We start from the raw sequence: 15,929 nt of genomic DNA, 5'->3' as shown, positions 1-15,929 counted from the left end.
CTTATCCACGTGCTGGTCCTCTCTGGTCTCCAAACAAGGACAGGAACGGTTCAACTCCACCTCCAAACATACAGGAATAGCACAATGCCTACTTGCAGTTCTCATTCTCCCAACAAGGAAAGAAGATTTTTTGTGCTGACAGAGGACAGAAGTATACTATTCTGTCTTTTAGGCTGACTATACAATCCTCCAGCTGTCTTTGGCTACCTAAATCCAATGCTTGGTTGTCAATTCTAAATGCTGAGCCCCTGTGTACCATACTTGGTCTGCCGGTATAACAGTGTGCACAGAGATAGTGACATGAAATTAATATTATAACAAACATATTATAACAAATGGACAGGTAATTCTTCTCTCCTTGTGTCCCAGTCTTGGATAATCCCTTGCTCCTCACAGTACTGTTATGGATTCGAAGCATCAGGAAAGAGAAGAGTCATTTTTTTTCAAGCATCTGCCTTACAGATGCAGAAGGCTAGTCTATGCCTTGAAGAAAACTGTGTACAACATAGCAGTTTTAGGACACTTGCTTTATTTTGCTTTTAAATTATGACCTTCTTTAGAAGTTGATCTTTGTTATTTTCATGTCTCCACACTTATTATTTTACGGTTCCTTACATTTCATACAATATATCAGCAGCATGCAGTGTTCAAGGTGGCTGAGCTTTACATTAAAGAGCTGCCAGTCCCCCAGAGTTTCTTCTGTAGTGGCTCCCCAAGTGCTATAAGTTTATTTGCTGTACTAAATAATATGCTTCTTTTAGTGTCCTTTTGAGCGATGGGTGGTCTCTTAATATTAGTGCTTGCCAATTGTCAGCATCATAGTTTCATTTCAATTCCACACAGCAGTCTGGGGTTCAGCTTGTCTGAAGCCCACCCTATAATTTAGTCTGGTGAGACTCTGTTGAGGATTGTCTTCTTACTGTGAACACATGAGCAGCTGCTGGCTGCTTGGTGTGCAGTGCCGATTCACATCTGTAGGTGTACTGATCACAGTCGGACATGTGGTTCATGACTGACGTGCTGCAGACTGAGTCCTTGCGGGATGCATCGACTGCTCTTTTGAAGGAGATCTTTCTGGAGCTGCTTAATTCTTCAGAGAGTGACAATCGAAAGAAGCTCATTATTCGCCTCTGATATCTGGACTTCATTTCCTTTGCAGATCTGTATAGGTCGCCGACAAAACAGTAGCAGATTGGGTTCAGACTTGAATTAGTAAGACCAAGCCACTGGGCAAAAGGCCTTACATTCAGAACCCATGGAGAAGGAGTTTCTTCCTTCTGAGAATCTGGGCTGTTAAAATCAATCCAAATATCAACCATGTAAAAGGGAAGCCAGGACACAGCAAATAGAAGCACCAGGGCCACCACCATCTTGGCAATCTTTTTCCGGTTTTTTAGCCTTGAGGTGGGCACGGTTTGGCTTCGGGAGTCAAAATCTTTGAAATGCCTGGAAGCACTCCAGAGCTTCCATCCTGTTAAGAAGCTGATGACCAGGTTGAATGTCACTGGGAGGCAGTAAAGGGTACAAAAGAGAATAAAATTATAAGCTTGCTTTAGCCTGGCCTGTGGCCACATTTCTCTGCAACTCGGGAATACAAATGGGCGATTCTCAATGGGTCTTATCTCATCTCTCTTGTTCATAAATATCAGTGGCATGCATATCCCTGAAGAGAAAATCCAGACTATTATGATAGTGCAGAAGATCTTCCTCCAGGTGAAAAAAGATCGGGCATTTAATGGGTTATGAACACTGTAATATCGGTTAATACTTATGACAGTAAGGCTGAGAACACTAGCAGAAACAGAAACAGCTTGAATAAAAGGCACTGCTCTGCACAGAAAGTCCCCATAAATCCATGCTCGGTAGATCTGATTTCCAAGGGTAATTGGCATACATATGCACACCACCATCAGATCACAGATTGCTAAATTTACCAGCAAGCTTCTAGTTGCACTAACTCCTGTCATCCTTTTGCTCCGTTTCCCTGTCAGCACTTTGATGGACATGATGTTTCCAATGAAACCCAAAACAAAGGAGGCCACATACATTACTGTAAGTGCAATGGTCATGGGTTCTTGAATTCTCAGTAGCAAAATATTTTCAAGCTCACTTTCTTCAAGTAAAAGGTGATCATGGATCATGCGGCGGATTGCTTCAATGGACAGATTTCTTGCTGTTAACAGACTGAGATGCTGTAAATGGGTGCCTTGAAAATCCAGACTGTAATTCATCTTTTTTCTCTCTTAACAGCCAGCTATGTGATTTAAAGGTCTTGACTCATCAATGCAGCTGATTCCCAGTATCCCAAAATGTCAGCATTGCTAGGATAATCACACAAAATTTAATCAGTTAGGTATTATTCTAGATGGCATAGAGAGTTTGTTTTCCATCAATGTAAAATATTTCATTTATTATTTTTTTATGAACAATGTGGTTTCGTATTATTCAATACAGAAAATATTAAAATGCACAGTCATAGCCTTAAACAAAATTCCAGACATTTGTAAGAAAATTAGGCATTATGAAAAGAGGTAATGAGAATAATATACACACTACTACATATATTTATTAGTTGTTGTGTAGGTTTTTTTTTTTTCATTTGTTAACAGTATATTTAAATATTTCTTTTTTCAAAGAGATTCGTTTTTCTTTGAAACGCGAGTATATAATGAAGGGTAAGGTACCCGATTAATTTCTCAGAAGCGTCTTCAGCGTTAAATGCTGAAATTGAAGTAAGTGCTGAACTTAAATTCTCGTCACATTTTGTCTCATTTTAAGCACATTAACTTTCTTTTTAACAGCGTCGTTTATCTTTAAGGAACTTAAAAAGAACTAAATTGTTTCAGTGCAAAGCTACATTAACCTTAAAACGAGTGTCGTTTTTGAGATGCGATAGTTCGCTAACGACCATATAATGAGCCAATGCGTCCGCTGGTATGTCAGTAATTACAAGCATCGACATTTAATGAAGAATTAGTCAACTTACCTGAATAAACGTCATGACAGCAAGAAGCGACATAAGCAATTCGGAAAAATGAAAGGAATCACAGAAAAAGAGCCAAACTGCTAAAAAGAGATTCCTCGGCAATATCTCAAGATTAAGACTGTGGAAACTTGCTCACGTTCTAAAGAGATTGACCGTTGCAATGAATTCCGCAGGTTGTTTCGGAAGAAGAGTCACATCTGGAAGAGACTAAGCAGTCTATCACATTTCTTGAAATGGAAACAGAAAGCTCACACAGTTTAAGATAAGTAAAATCACATTCATATTGCATCAAAACAACAGCAAGTGCGCTTTCCTGCAGATGTCTTTCGTCAAGATGTGCGCGGCTGTGTTGCAGAAAGACGCGCGCTCTCGCCGTGCGCGTGTACGGACACATGGTGCTGAAAGGACAGCGATTGTGCGCGCGAGTCTCTTTCGATCAACATTCGATTTATTTATTTATTTTTAATTTCATACTGCTGCATCTGGACTGCACCCCTGTGTTGTTTGCAATTTGTCACCTTTTTAGTTTCCTGCGATAAGAAATCAGTAATATTTCAGAAGAAATGTTGATATGCTTTGAAACATCCAAAAATCGATACTAATCATTTTATAGAGTAACAATTCCACTTAGAGTATAATCAATGCTATATTCGGATTTTACAAACTGAGAATTTTTATAAACATGCTTAAGGAGATTATTTTAATACACAGTGGCTTCAGAAAGTATTCAGACCCTTTACTTCTGCACACTTTATTGTACTGTAGATTTAATTTTAAATGGATACTTTTGCCATTTTTGGCCCATCAGTCTACATTCATAATGACAAAGTGAAAACATGTTTTCAAAAGGGTTTGTAAACTTATTAAAAATCATAAACTAAAATATGTCATTTATATAAGTATTCAGACCCTTAATTCAGTATTTTATAGAAGCCCCTTCAGCATCGATTACTGCTTTGAGTCTTCTTGGTTAAGTTTCTACAAGCTTTGCACAGCTGGATTTTGGCAGTTTATCTCACCCTTCTCCCATTTTTGTTTCTTTATTTATTGGCAGAGCTCCATTAGACTGGGACAGAAGCATCTACTAGCTGCCATCTTCAGGGCTCTCCACAGATGAGGTGTCAATATGGGCTTTGGCTGCACCACTAAAGAACATTTAGAGATTTGTCCCGAAGTCAATCCAGTGTTGTCTTGGCTGTATGCTTCAGGTCATTGTTATGGTGAAAGGTGAACCATTGACCCAGTCTGAGGTGGCATGCTCTCTGAAGTAGATTTCCTTTCCTTTCCTACAGATATCTCTGTATCTGGATGCAATTCTAACCAGTCTCCTCATCCCTTTCGCTGAGAAGCAGCTGACACCACCATGCTGGCATGGTATTAAAGCAGGTGATGAGAAGTGCTTCATCTTCGCCAGCCAAAGCGCACCGAGTTCTGCCCAAAGAGTTACATTTTTGACTCATCAGACCAGAGAATATTTTACCTCATGCTGTCAGAGTGGCATTCATATGCTTTTTTATTCAAGAGGGGTCCATCTAGTCACTCTAACATCAATGCTTGATTGACATGTTTGTCCTTCTGACAGATTCTCCTGTCTTAGCAGAGAAGGTCTGGAGCTCTGTGAGAGCAAATGTGGGTTTTTTAGTCACCTACCTGTCAAAGGTCCTCCTTGCCTGGTTAGTCGGTCTGACTAGATAGCCAGCTCTAAGATGAGCCTAAATGGTTCTAAATGCCTTCTACTTCACAATTATTGAGACCACTGTGCTTCCAGGAACACTCAAAGTTTTTGAAATGGTTTTATCACCTTGCCACAATTTTATTGCAGAGTTTTTTGGACTTCATGATTTGGTTTTTGCCCTGAAATGCAGTGTGAATTATGACACTTTATATATGCAGTGTGTGTTGTTTTAAATGATGTCTAATCAGTTCAGTTTGCCACAGGTAAAGTCTAATCAAGTTTTAAACACATCTCAGGAGAAATGAAACAAACAGGATGCATCTGACCACAATATGGGGTGCAAGAGCAAAGGCTCTGAGCACTTACATGAAAGAGTGATTTAAGTTTTTGATTTTAATAAATCTGCTGACCTTTCTGAAAAAATACTTTCACTTTGTTATTATGGGATATTGAGTGTAAATTAATGGGGAAAAAAGGCAAATGTATCCGTATAAAATTAAATCTACAACATAATAAAGTGGGCAGAGTGTGAGGGGGTCAGAATACAGTACTTTTTGAATCGACTGTATTTCTAAGTGACTTAAATAAACAGCATTTGATTGGAGGTCCAGAGACCTAGCAGTTCTAAAGTAGCTGTTGATATTGTAAAGGACAGTTGGGATACTTACCCAGCCGGGACGCCTCCATAATAGAAGGATCGGGAGAAGGAGCTTGCGCAGGGCAATACCTCCCCTGGGATGACAGAGGGCAGTTCCCTGGCTTGCTACAGGACCACGGGATTGGAGCATGGAATCTGAAACCCTGCTGGGGCCCATGGCCACCGTCAGTGGGGACATGGAAAATAGCCGGCCTGGAAGTACAGCTGGAAGAAGACTGTGGAACACCTGGAGCACTTCCGGGTGCTCTTAAAAGGGGCCGCCTCACTCCATTGAGCAAGCCAGAGTCACGAGGTGGAGAACGAAGCTTGAGGGAGGAGTGGAGACAGAAGAGACAAGGAGAGAAAGGGACTGTGTGTTTGGGGTTTACCTGTGCTTATTTGTACTGTGCTGCTCTGGGGAGTGAGGGAAAAGTGCTTCCCCACTGAAATAAAGCCTGTGTTGTGCTGGGACTTCGGGCTCTGTCTGTCTGTTGAGCAGGTGTTTGGGGAGCAGTGCATCCCCTGGTTGTCCACAATATATTTTTAAACATACACATTTAAGTGTGCTATTTTATATCATCATTTAGAATGTAAATAGCATAGTATCGGCATAATTAGGGAGGTTAATTAATGGGAGACATACTTAAAAACCATTCATCATTTCAATTATTTATTTACCATTCAATGTAAATGAGTAAAGGAGTAGTGGAGAGAGTAGGAATAGCTGGGGACCAACCATGCCTCAAAGTTTAAAGAGAAAGTCCAAAAAATAGAACAAAAGCAAGTGCTTTAGGGCCCAACAACTGAAATAAGGCATGAAAATTGCCTGATAAGCAAATGAAGAGGCTCTGTCGAGTGAGTCAGCCTGACTTTCACAAGCGTCCAGACCCCAAATGAAATGGCTCCTTTAGGGGACGTCTGTATTTAAAGGGTTTGACCAGAAGGGGTGTGGCTTCTTGGGCTGCTGTAGGTGTGGCTCAGTTGCCCTCACTGGCCATCTTCTCAGTACTGTAGAGGGAAAAAGAAATGATGCTGTAAGCTGCAGTGCCCCCTCTGTGCTACCACATGCATCAGCGGAGTCCAGAAAGGAATCCTCAGATGTCCAGGCATGACAACCTGCTTGGTCCAAGTTTTGGATGAAGGGGAGCCGGAGGATACCAAGCAATATTAAAAGCATGGCAGGAGCCAACTCTAGAATGGATGCCATCACAAACTACATTCCCTCACTCATTAATACTAGGACAATCTATAGACACCATTTAACATGTTTTGGGATGAAATAGGAAAACTGGAATAATTAGAAGAAACCTCACCCAGACACCAGAAGACTCCACCATTCATAACCAAGAGTGAATGTGCCAGGATACAGACCTAAACTATGTGAAGACAGTGCTAACAGCTGGCTACTGAGGTGAGATACAGAATAAAAACATGAATCCACTCATAAAGAAAAATGACCTTAATGTTACAGTTTTTTGGGCAGAATATTTAACATCTTAATGCACAAGTGCTGAAATAAATGCCTAGCTAGTTTTCATATTTTCCCTGCAGACTTTCAAAATTCAATCAGAGGCAATATGTAATAATAGGTAAGAGGTAACAATAATTAGAATATTAGTAATTTCCATTGAGACATCTTCATAGAGAATTATGGGCAAATACAGAAAGGTTTGCATATGGTGTTTATTGATTTGGAGAAGGCTTATGATAAAATGTCAAGAGGTCTGGAGGTGCATGAGACATAAAGAAGGACCAGAGACGTATATGAAGATTGTCCAAGATATGTTTGAGGGAGTGAGGACTCGGGTTCAACGCAGTGTTGGTGTAACAGACAAGATAACCCTTTAGAGTAGATCTGCATTAGGGATCTTCTTCAAGTCCTTACCTCTTGAATCTGGTTATGGAGATATTGAGTCATGGGATTAAAGACCAATACCCTGGCCAGACGTTTTTTTTTTGGTGATATTGTGTTGTGTGGTAACAGAAAAGAGGAAGTGGAGAGGATGTTAGAAGGAGGGCTTTGGAAGATAAATAGGAAGAAGACAGAATATGTGAGGTTTAATGTTGATCAGGACTCAGAGGTTAGCCTGCTTGGAGACCTATTGAAAAGAGTGAGCCAATTTAAACATCTAAGATCAGTGGTAGCCCGCAAAGGATAATCCATAGAGTGCAGTGTGGACAGAACAATTGGAAGAAGATGTCAGAAGTTTTGCATGATCGAAGAATTAAGGTGAAGGTTGATGGCAAGGTTTTTAAAACAGTGGTAAAACCAGACATAGGGTGCACAAAAATGGACAGTAAAAGGGAGCGCAGGAGAAGAAGTTGGATGTGGCAGAAATGAGAATATTGAGTTGGATGTGTGGAGTGTGGATGAAGGTAATAGACAACAGCAGGCAGACACTAATTCAAACAAGCAGAATTCTTTTATTTCTTTATACTTGGTGAGTAGAGGGTCTTTGCCTTACAGAGACTAAGTGCAAAAAGCCCCCTCATAGGGGGGTGAGTTGCATTTTATAACAGAGATCTTCAAAGAAGCAGTTAGTAAGTTCAGTTTCATCCAAAGGTCACAGAACATTCTTACACAATTCGTTGATTACAACGGGAAGCAGAATTTCTAGTCTTTTCTTATATTTTTAATTAAGCTTATCAGAAAACTTACGTCATACGTTTGGCATCTTAATTGGACGATAACCTATACACTGCTGAGGTAAGCCGGGAAGTAGCCAAAAACTGCATTCCACACTGGCAGCCCTACTCTATGTAAGCACGCTTATTTATCTGTTATAATAATACCTAGCCATACAGAGAACATGCAGATTTTCATACAGAAGCTAGCAATAGACTTTAACTTCCATTCCACAGGAGTTACAAAAAAGGACAGAACAAGAAATGAGACAATTGGAGGTAAGTGATAGGGGTATCTAAGAAAGCACAAGAAAGTAGTTTGAAGTGGTATGGACATGTGATGAGAAGAGTCAATGAATAAGTGGGCAAAAGAGTGATGGGAATGGAAGTACAGGGGGAGAGAAAGCAGGAGAGGTCAATGTGCAGTTGGAAGGAAAAAGGAAAAGAAGATCAGAAGGAAAAGTGTCTGGCTGGGGACGAAGTGCAGGACCGAGATGTATGGCGAAGGCTGATCAATCATATTGACACCACACAGAAGTAGGAAAAGATGAAGTGGAAGAAGAAGGTTTTAGCAGTAATAATAGTAATATACTGCGGTGGGCTGGCACCCTGCCCAGGGTTTGTTCCTGCCTTGCGCTCTGTGTTGGCTGGGATTGGCTCCAGCAGACCCCCGTGACCCTGTAGTTTGGATATAGCGGGTTGGACTATGACTGACTGACTGACTGATAGCAATATGGTTATGTGTGGAGAGTGCAATGAAATTCTTATTTGTATGTCTGACCAACATGCAACATGTCACCATTCTTTCACTAAATGATAAAACAGAATGGATTAAAATACAGAACTGGACTTTAGTTATAGAAAACACAAATCAACTTATTTACTGTCCTATTTCAATGCTCCAATTATCTGAAATCTTGTGGAAAAATCCTGACTGTTTCTGCATTGGCAGCTAAAGCACTATTTATCAGTCAGGCTTGTAAACAATTACCCTTTAAAAAGACCTTGGTAGTGCTTCTCAAGCTGTATTTTCTAAATTATTTAGAATTCGATTAATGATTCCATATATCTACTAGGAGATTTGACATTTCAAGAAGCGAAAACTTTAGAAAAAAATGTGAATGGATAATGTGTGTCATTTTCATTTTCCATTCATGTTGTTTTCCTCCTTACTGTTCTCAATATGTCTCACCTCCATTTAATCATGTCTTTCTGCTAAAACTGAATGAATCTGTGAGAGGTGACTTTTACATTTTCAGTAATCTTCTATGTCTTTTTTATTTTTATATTTCTCTTTCTACTGTTGCTTTTATAATCCCTGCAGGCAGGCAGAACTGGAGTTATTTGTCTTAATTCCTGAAGCCGAGGTCACATTACGAGACTTCTCATTGTGAGGTATGTCAGACGTTCTTGTACTTTTATTTCACTTTATACAATTTCTTGTATTAGGAATTTGTTATTTTTCGCATAAACTCGTGGACCAGTTTCAGTGAGTTGCTGGGTATGTCACACTATGTGACTCACTAAGTCAGGGCTGTTCACGCCACCAACACCAACAGACACAATATGATATTAACAAAGGTTAATCACCTATTTAATTAAAAATAAATAAACAGAATAATACAATTATAATTTTATAACAAGATAGCTCTTTTGCATGTAAATTGTGTATGTACCAAAACATACAAAAGTTATATAGAACAATAATATAACAAAACAGAACCACTTTGCATTTTCAATGACTTATTTAACAGACTATACAAACTTTATATAGAAAAGGAAGTACAACAAATAATATTTGAAACACGTCACTGGTAAATGGAGAGACTAAACATTGCAAATAAAAGCCTTATTAAAGTCTGACACCCCTTGACTTTCTTACAGCAAAATCATTTATAACGTTATCATATGATGTATTCCTAGACCTGTCTCTGTTAATGCTCATCATTGCAAGACCATTGAGATGGTCTTGTGTCATCGCAGACCTCAAGTCATTTTTTATAAACTTCAGTTTTGAGAAACTTCTCTCTGCAGTAGCTATGAGAGTGATGGCTGCCGTTCTGAGGGCTATCCACATATTTGGATGTATTTCATTTAAATTAGTTTCTTGCAAGAAAGAGAAAAGTTCCAGTGTGGTCATGTTAGCTTTAGGAAAATCTGGGAAAGCTTCCATTTCTTGTATCAGTGCTTTCCCATCAAGGTCTAACGTCACCACCAGAGTCTTTTTTGAGGTGGGGGACAACTGAACTGTGTTTGTGCAGTTCTAAATGTGTCCTTGTATAATGTCCCCCTGGAGTGTATGTATTGGTTAAAAATACAAAAAAAATCCCTGGTGGTGTAGTGCCCACAATGTTCCTGCTGCAGTGTCAGTGCTCCTGCCTCCTCTGTTCAGGTTCACTTTCTCACCTTAGTATCTCCCAATCCAAGGAACAAGCAATGACACGAGGAGCTGCCTGAATGCACTCGGCCACTCACAGGAGTCTAGAAGGCACCCTGCAGTGCCATGTTTGAAGTGGAGGGGGAGACTGCATGTGTGTCTGTCTGGCAGGCTGCGCATAACGTGAAAAGACCGGGGTGAGTTCTGACTCCTGGTCCTGGCAGTCACACGTGTGGTGCATAGGTGGTGAGGAGGCTGCACATTGCACAAGATGCCTGGCACACTGCCTGCTCTAGTCTATACGACAGCACAAAGGTTGTGCTGTGCATAGTGAAGGGGCAGTTAAGGCCCAAACATAAACATTTCTTTGTGCTCCAGTCTGGTCTGGACACATTTTTCTAAACAAAATAAAGATAGGAATCTCTACAGAGGGCTTCAGTTATGTGCCTGACCACTAGAGGGCACCCTAGTCCCTTGCATAGACAGCCTATGCCCAGAAATGGTCCTGCACTAAGATTATGGAAATGAAGAATACAAGTGTAAATCACTGAATGTGACATGCGAGCTTGAGAACAGGCAGCCAATAAATGCACATCAGGAATTACAATGCATATAATGCAGCGATGAGAAAGAATGAACTTCGACTCTCACAGACATAAAAGTTGATGTCTTGTGTTTTACATACCATGACATTAAAAACAAAAAAGAGATTGCAGCTGAACTCACTGAACCTGTCAACCATTCATACAATACCAGCTCCTTAAGGTAGCATTTATTGGCTGTCACTAAATGGGGTTAGCACAACTGTACTGGAAGGTTGGCATGCAGTCACTAAACATGGCATGACCAGTAGTTTTAAGTCCTGTAAATTCACATGGTCTGGCAACAAGATTAGTGGCTGCAATAAACAAGTCTACATACCTAGATACTAGAAGTCATATAATGTGACATCAGCTTTAGGTAAACCATGGCTACAATCTAAAATTGTGGAGCAAAGAGAAAGAAAAACTAATGAGTCCCATGCCCATTCTGGGGCAACCTTGCAGCATGGCATTTAGCTCACTGTGGCATTTGTTACCTATAGGGTATATAGAATTTTTAAAAGGTGCTCTGTTTTTTCTCACATACCCAAGAGATGTGTGGCTGGGGTGTCCATCAGTAGGCTGTGTGATGGACTATTGCCCAGACTAGAATTGAGTCCTGTGTTGTATCTATCATATGTGGCTCGGGTAGGCTTCTGCTTCCTAAGACCTTGACATATTTTGGAGGGCTTCATTATTCTTTTAAACTGTGAAATCTCAAGTAGCAAAGGTTTGTAATTTTTACTGTATCATTAAAACTCATTTAGAGTACTCTACCCTCCAGTTCAAAGAATATAATTATATAGTCTATAGAGAAGAATTTTTAAATGCTTGGGAATTCTGGGTAACTGGCTTTGACAAATCGAATCATTATGACTAAAGCCTAATTGAATTTTAAAAATTTCCAATTTTATCACGCTCATCTACTATATAATCAAATACAAGGGTTTGTGTGTGTGTGTGTGTGTGTGTGTGTGTGTGTGCGCGTCTCCAGTCACTCAGTTTGGCTTTGCTGTGATTGGTCAATTTGGCTTTGTTGATACAATCAAAAGAGAAAGTATAAGGGTGAGACACACAAGGAGGAGAAAAGGCGTAAGAAGCATGCTGAGAGAGCCGCCTTCAAAGATGGAAAGCATGCGAGAAAAACATCTCAAAAATAATGAAAGACCCTGAAAAGCAGGCTTTATGGGATTACAATCAAGAGAGGATGTACCGGTTAGGAGATATTCAGACACATGTGGCTAGCAAGAAAAGGCTGTAAAGGTACACGTAGGGCGAGAGCTAGCACATATTTTATATTATTCTGTTACCTGTCTTTGATAGGTAGAACTGCATGAAAAACTCCATGTACTTTACTTTTAGGATTGTTCAGTTACAGCTGCCATTACTGATGTCTGTCATTTTTGACTCTGTCTCCAATTTACAGTTACCTGGCAACAGCATTTACTCAGCCAGAACCCATCACTCAGTTTAGCTCAGTTGGCTCGACCTTTAGAGAGAACTTGGGCTTCATCATTTTTTCAGTTCTGTAGATTTTCAGGACTTTGCTTGTTTACTCCTTCTTGTGTTCATGATGCTCACTATGGCATCCATATTTTGTCTTTTACCTTTTGCCTGGTTCTTGTTAATTTCATGGGAAAAAACTTTTTTTTTGCTAAGCTTTGTTTTTCATGCCCCCCACTGATGTGATTCATGTTTTTTGAATCTTCTTTTATCAAAACACCACAAGTATCTCTCATCTCACAGTCTTGGCAAACGTCCTCCTTGTCCTCAAATGGCAGTCACTCAAGGGTGGTTAATGAAGGAGCTGAGGATTTGGCGGTGGATACCAAAGGGTGTTCACAGTTTTTTGTTAATTACTCCAACCTTAAAACTAGAAAAACAAGAAGTTAGACAAAGAGGAATAAAGCAAACATTTGATTTTTGAGGCAATAATTCAAGTAAATACACACATATTATCTGGGTAGACACACACTCAACGGTCTGTCCTCCTGGCACTGCAAGCAATCTTTGCTTCCATTTGAGAGACTGGTATCATTCAAACTGACTGGAAAATGGGATTTGTTGTCCCTATCTGGAAAGGGAACGGTAATTGCCTGGATTGCGGCAGCTACGGGGGATAACATTGCTCTTGTGCCGGGTAAGGTCCTTACTAGAGTCGTCCTCAGTAGGATCCGTGATTACTTACTCACCTACCGGTGACAGGAACAGTCTGGTTTTATGCCTAAGGCCAGGTTTATACTTCACGTGACGCCACATGTGCACCTGCAGATACTTCTGCTATGCAAGTGGTGTACTGTTTATACTTGCACATGTACTTTATGTAAATCTGGAAGATTCCACCAGGTGGCATTGTGAGATATCATTACGGTGAGAACAAATTGGCCTCGCTGTGTTGTGAATTGCTTGAAACATCCATTAAATCCCAAGGACATCTTGCCACAATATCTCTGGAAAGGATGTTTAATGTTTACATCCATCAATCCAGGGAAGCGCCCATTCCAGCAAGCATTGGATGCGAGACAGAAACAATGCCTGGATGAGCCATCAGCTCATCGCAAGGTGAACACAAGCACACACATACACCAGTGTCATTATAGCGTCAACAAATCCCCAAATCTGCATGTCTTTGGAAGGAAACTGGAGCACACTGTGGAAAACCCACCAGGAAAACATGCAAACGCCAGGCAGGGAACACCAGGGACGTGACTCCGATCAAGACAGCAGTGTTACCGCTCTGCCACCGTGCCGCCACAGCATGTGTAATTATTATCCATTATTTAAATGAAGTTAATGACTTATCTGTAAATGTAATATATATACTTTAATGCATTTCATCATGAAAGTGATATCAAGCATAAATCGAAGAATTCTAAATGTGCAGAGAGCTGGAAAATCATAAATGTGTTCTGTGTGGGGCGGCACGGTGGCGCAGTGGTAGCGCTGCTGCCTCGCAGTTAGGAGACCTGGTTTTGCTTCCCGGGTCCTCCCTGCGTGGAGTTTGCATGTTCTCCCCGTGTATGTGTGGGTTTCCTCCGGGCGCTCCGGTTTCCTCCCACAGTCCATAGACATGCAGGTTAGGTGGATTGGCAATTCTAAATTGGCCCTAGTGTGTGCTTGGTGTGTGGGTGTGTTTGTTTGTGTCCTGTGGTGGGTTGGCACCCTGCCCGGGATTGGTTCCTGCCTTGTGCCCTGTGTTGGCTGGGATTGGCTCCAGCAGACCCCCACGACCCTGTGTTCGGATTCGGCGGGTTGGAAAATGGATGGATAGATGTTCTGTGTGGTAATTGCTGCTGTCAGTCCAGGAGGAAGCCCCCGAAGCACATAGTGATTAACAGCTGGGTTGGTTTTAAGATGACGTTTATGACGGTCTACTTCAATAATAAAATAAACTACAGGATAAAAGTGGATATTTTGAGATTTAAGCTGAAATTTCCACTTTAATCACAAAATACACTTTTCCACAGAGTCCCCAGTTTTTTTTCCTCTGTGGTTCAAATACGCCGCTATACATTCTGATGCTGTTGTGAAGGTGCAAAAAAAAAAAACTAAGATGACATAGAAAATATGAGACCTTTAAAATGTATCGTGTCATTACGATGGGGAATGTGCGATGCTTGAATATAAAACCACCACAAATACACTTGTATGTTGGCATTTTTCTTTAGCACATCGAACCATTCATTAAACATTGAAGCACGCACATTGATCCTATAGGATCCACAAAGCAGCTTTCTGTCTCATGTAGATAGTAAACTGAGACTCTGACGTCACGCTCCGACTTGATCACACTGCGCATCTCAACTTTTTGCTGGTACCGCAACTAATTTCTGAGGATGTGTTCAGAAGATGCATCAAATGAATGCTGGGAATGTGTGGTAGCCATGATGTATGCGCGTATGCGTTCTGAGCATGAAGTATAAACTGACCCTTTGAAGCCTACCATCGACCGCATCCTGGCACTGAGGGTTGTCATGAAGCGCAAACTCGAATATTGCCAGAGTTTCTTTGCAGCCTTTGTCGAATTTCATAAAGCATAGTTGATCCGTGTCACATCCTGAGACTTTGCGGGATCCCTTCAAGGTTGCTGGATATCATGGCTGGCCTGTACACTGGTACTGTTAATGTTGTGCAGAGTGGAGGCAGAACCTCTGTGTTTTTTTCCCAGTTTATTCTGGGGTTCGTCAGGGGTGTTTTTTTGCTCCAACTCTGTTCAATGCTTGCATAGACTGGGTGTTGGGCAGCATCTGTTGGCAAAGAAAGATTCCCTGATCTTGACTTTGCCGATGATGCTGTGATCTTTGTGGAGTCAATGGAGTCTGTGATCGAGGCTCTCAAGAGACTGAGAGGGGAGTCTGGAGCAGGGTGTCCATCTACAGAGAGTGTCGACCTTGTCGAGGGGTTTACTGACATTCATGTCTCTGGTGACTCTTCCTATGAAGTTAGTAGATGGACTGAGAGAGCGTGGGGTGTGTGGCTCAAAAGGACGAAGGTCCAGATCTTTAGGGTCCTGGTGCTTCCTGTCTTGCTATATGGTTGTGAGACATGGACGCTATTCAGTAACCTGAAACGAAGACTTTACTCTTTAGATACTGTGCCTCTTGGAAGAATCCATGGGTACCACTGGTTTGAATTTGTGTCAAATGAGTGGTTGCTCATGGAGTTCCAAATGAGTCACATTCCCTGCATTGTGAGGGAGCGTCAGTTACGGCACTACACCCATGTGGAGCGATTTCCCGAGGGTGATCCTGCTTGCAGGATCCTCATTGTTTAGGACCTGAGTGGTGAAGGGCTCACCCATGTAACACCTGGCTGTGGCAGAAAGAGGGCCATATCTGGAGGATGGTACTGGACTGCATGTCTGCCTGGGGGGCTGCCAACCAGGATCCCAAACTATTTCATCGTGTGGTGGGTGCAACAACGTGCTGAACCAGTGCATGCTCCCCAACCTGACCTGACCTGACCTGATGCTGTGGTAACAGGTGTGAAGATGGGACTACAAGAAAGGCACAAAGATATGGACTTAGACAAAGTTGTTCATGTTTTTA

At 41.2% G+C, this 15,929-nt stretch overlaps 1 protein-coding gene across 1 annotated transcript; it reads right to left on the bottom strand.

Moving 5' to 3' along the window:
* Positions 1-290: 290 nt before the first annotated feature.
* Positions 291-3,309, bottom strand: LOC120542556 (QRFP-like peptide receptor). The gene is made up of 2 exons (XM_039775088.1): positions 2,987-3,309; positions 291-2,321 (listed from the first exon to the last, which is right to left on the bottom strand). The coding sequence occupies exon 2, from the start codon at positions 2,229-2,231 to the stop codon at positions 876-878; it is 1,356 nt and encodes a 451-aa protein (XP_039631022.1). The 5' UTR covers positions 2,232-2,321; positions 2,987-3,309; the 3' UTR covers positions 291-875.
* Between the last annotated feature and the right edge of the window lie 12,620 nt (positions 3,310-15,929).

The sequence above is a fragment of the Polypterus senegalus genome, chromosome 13 (genome assembly GCF_016835505.1).
Source record: "Polypterus senegalus isolate Bchr_013 chromosome 13, ASM1683550v1, whole genome shotgun sequence".
NCBI classification, from domain to species: Eukaryota; Metazoa; Chordata; class Cladistia; order Polypteriformes; family Polypteridae; genus Polypterus; species Polypterus senegalus.
This window is presented reverse-complemented; position numbering and strand designations above follow the sequence as displayed.

Excerpts from the sequence above, each read along its gene's own strand:
- LOC120542556 (XM_039775088.1), bottom strand. The coding sequence starts at position 2,231 with ATGAATTACAGTCTGGATTTTCAAGGCACCCATTTACAGCATCTCAGT.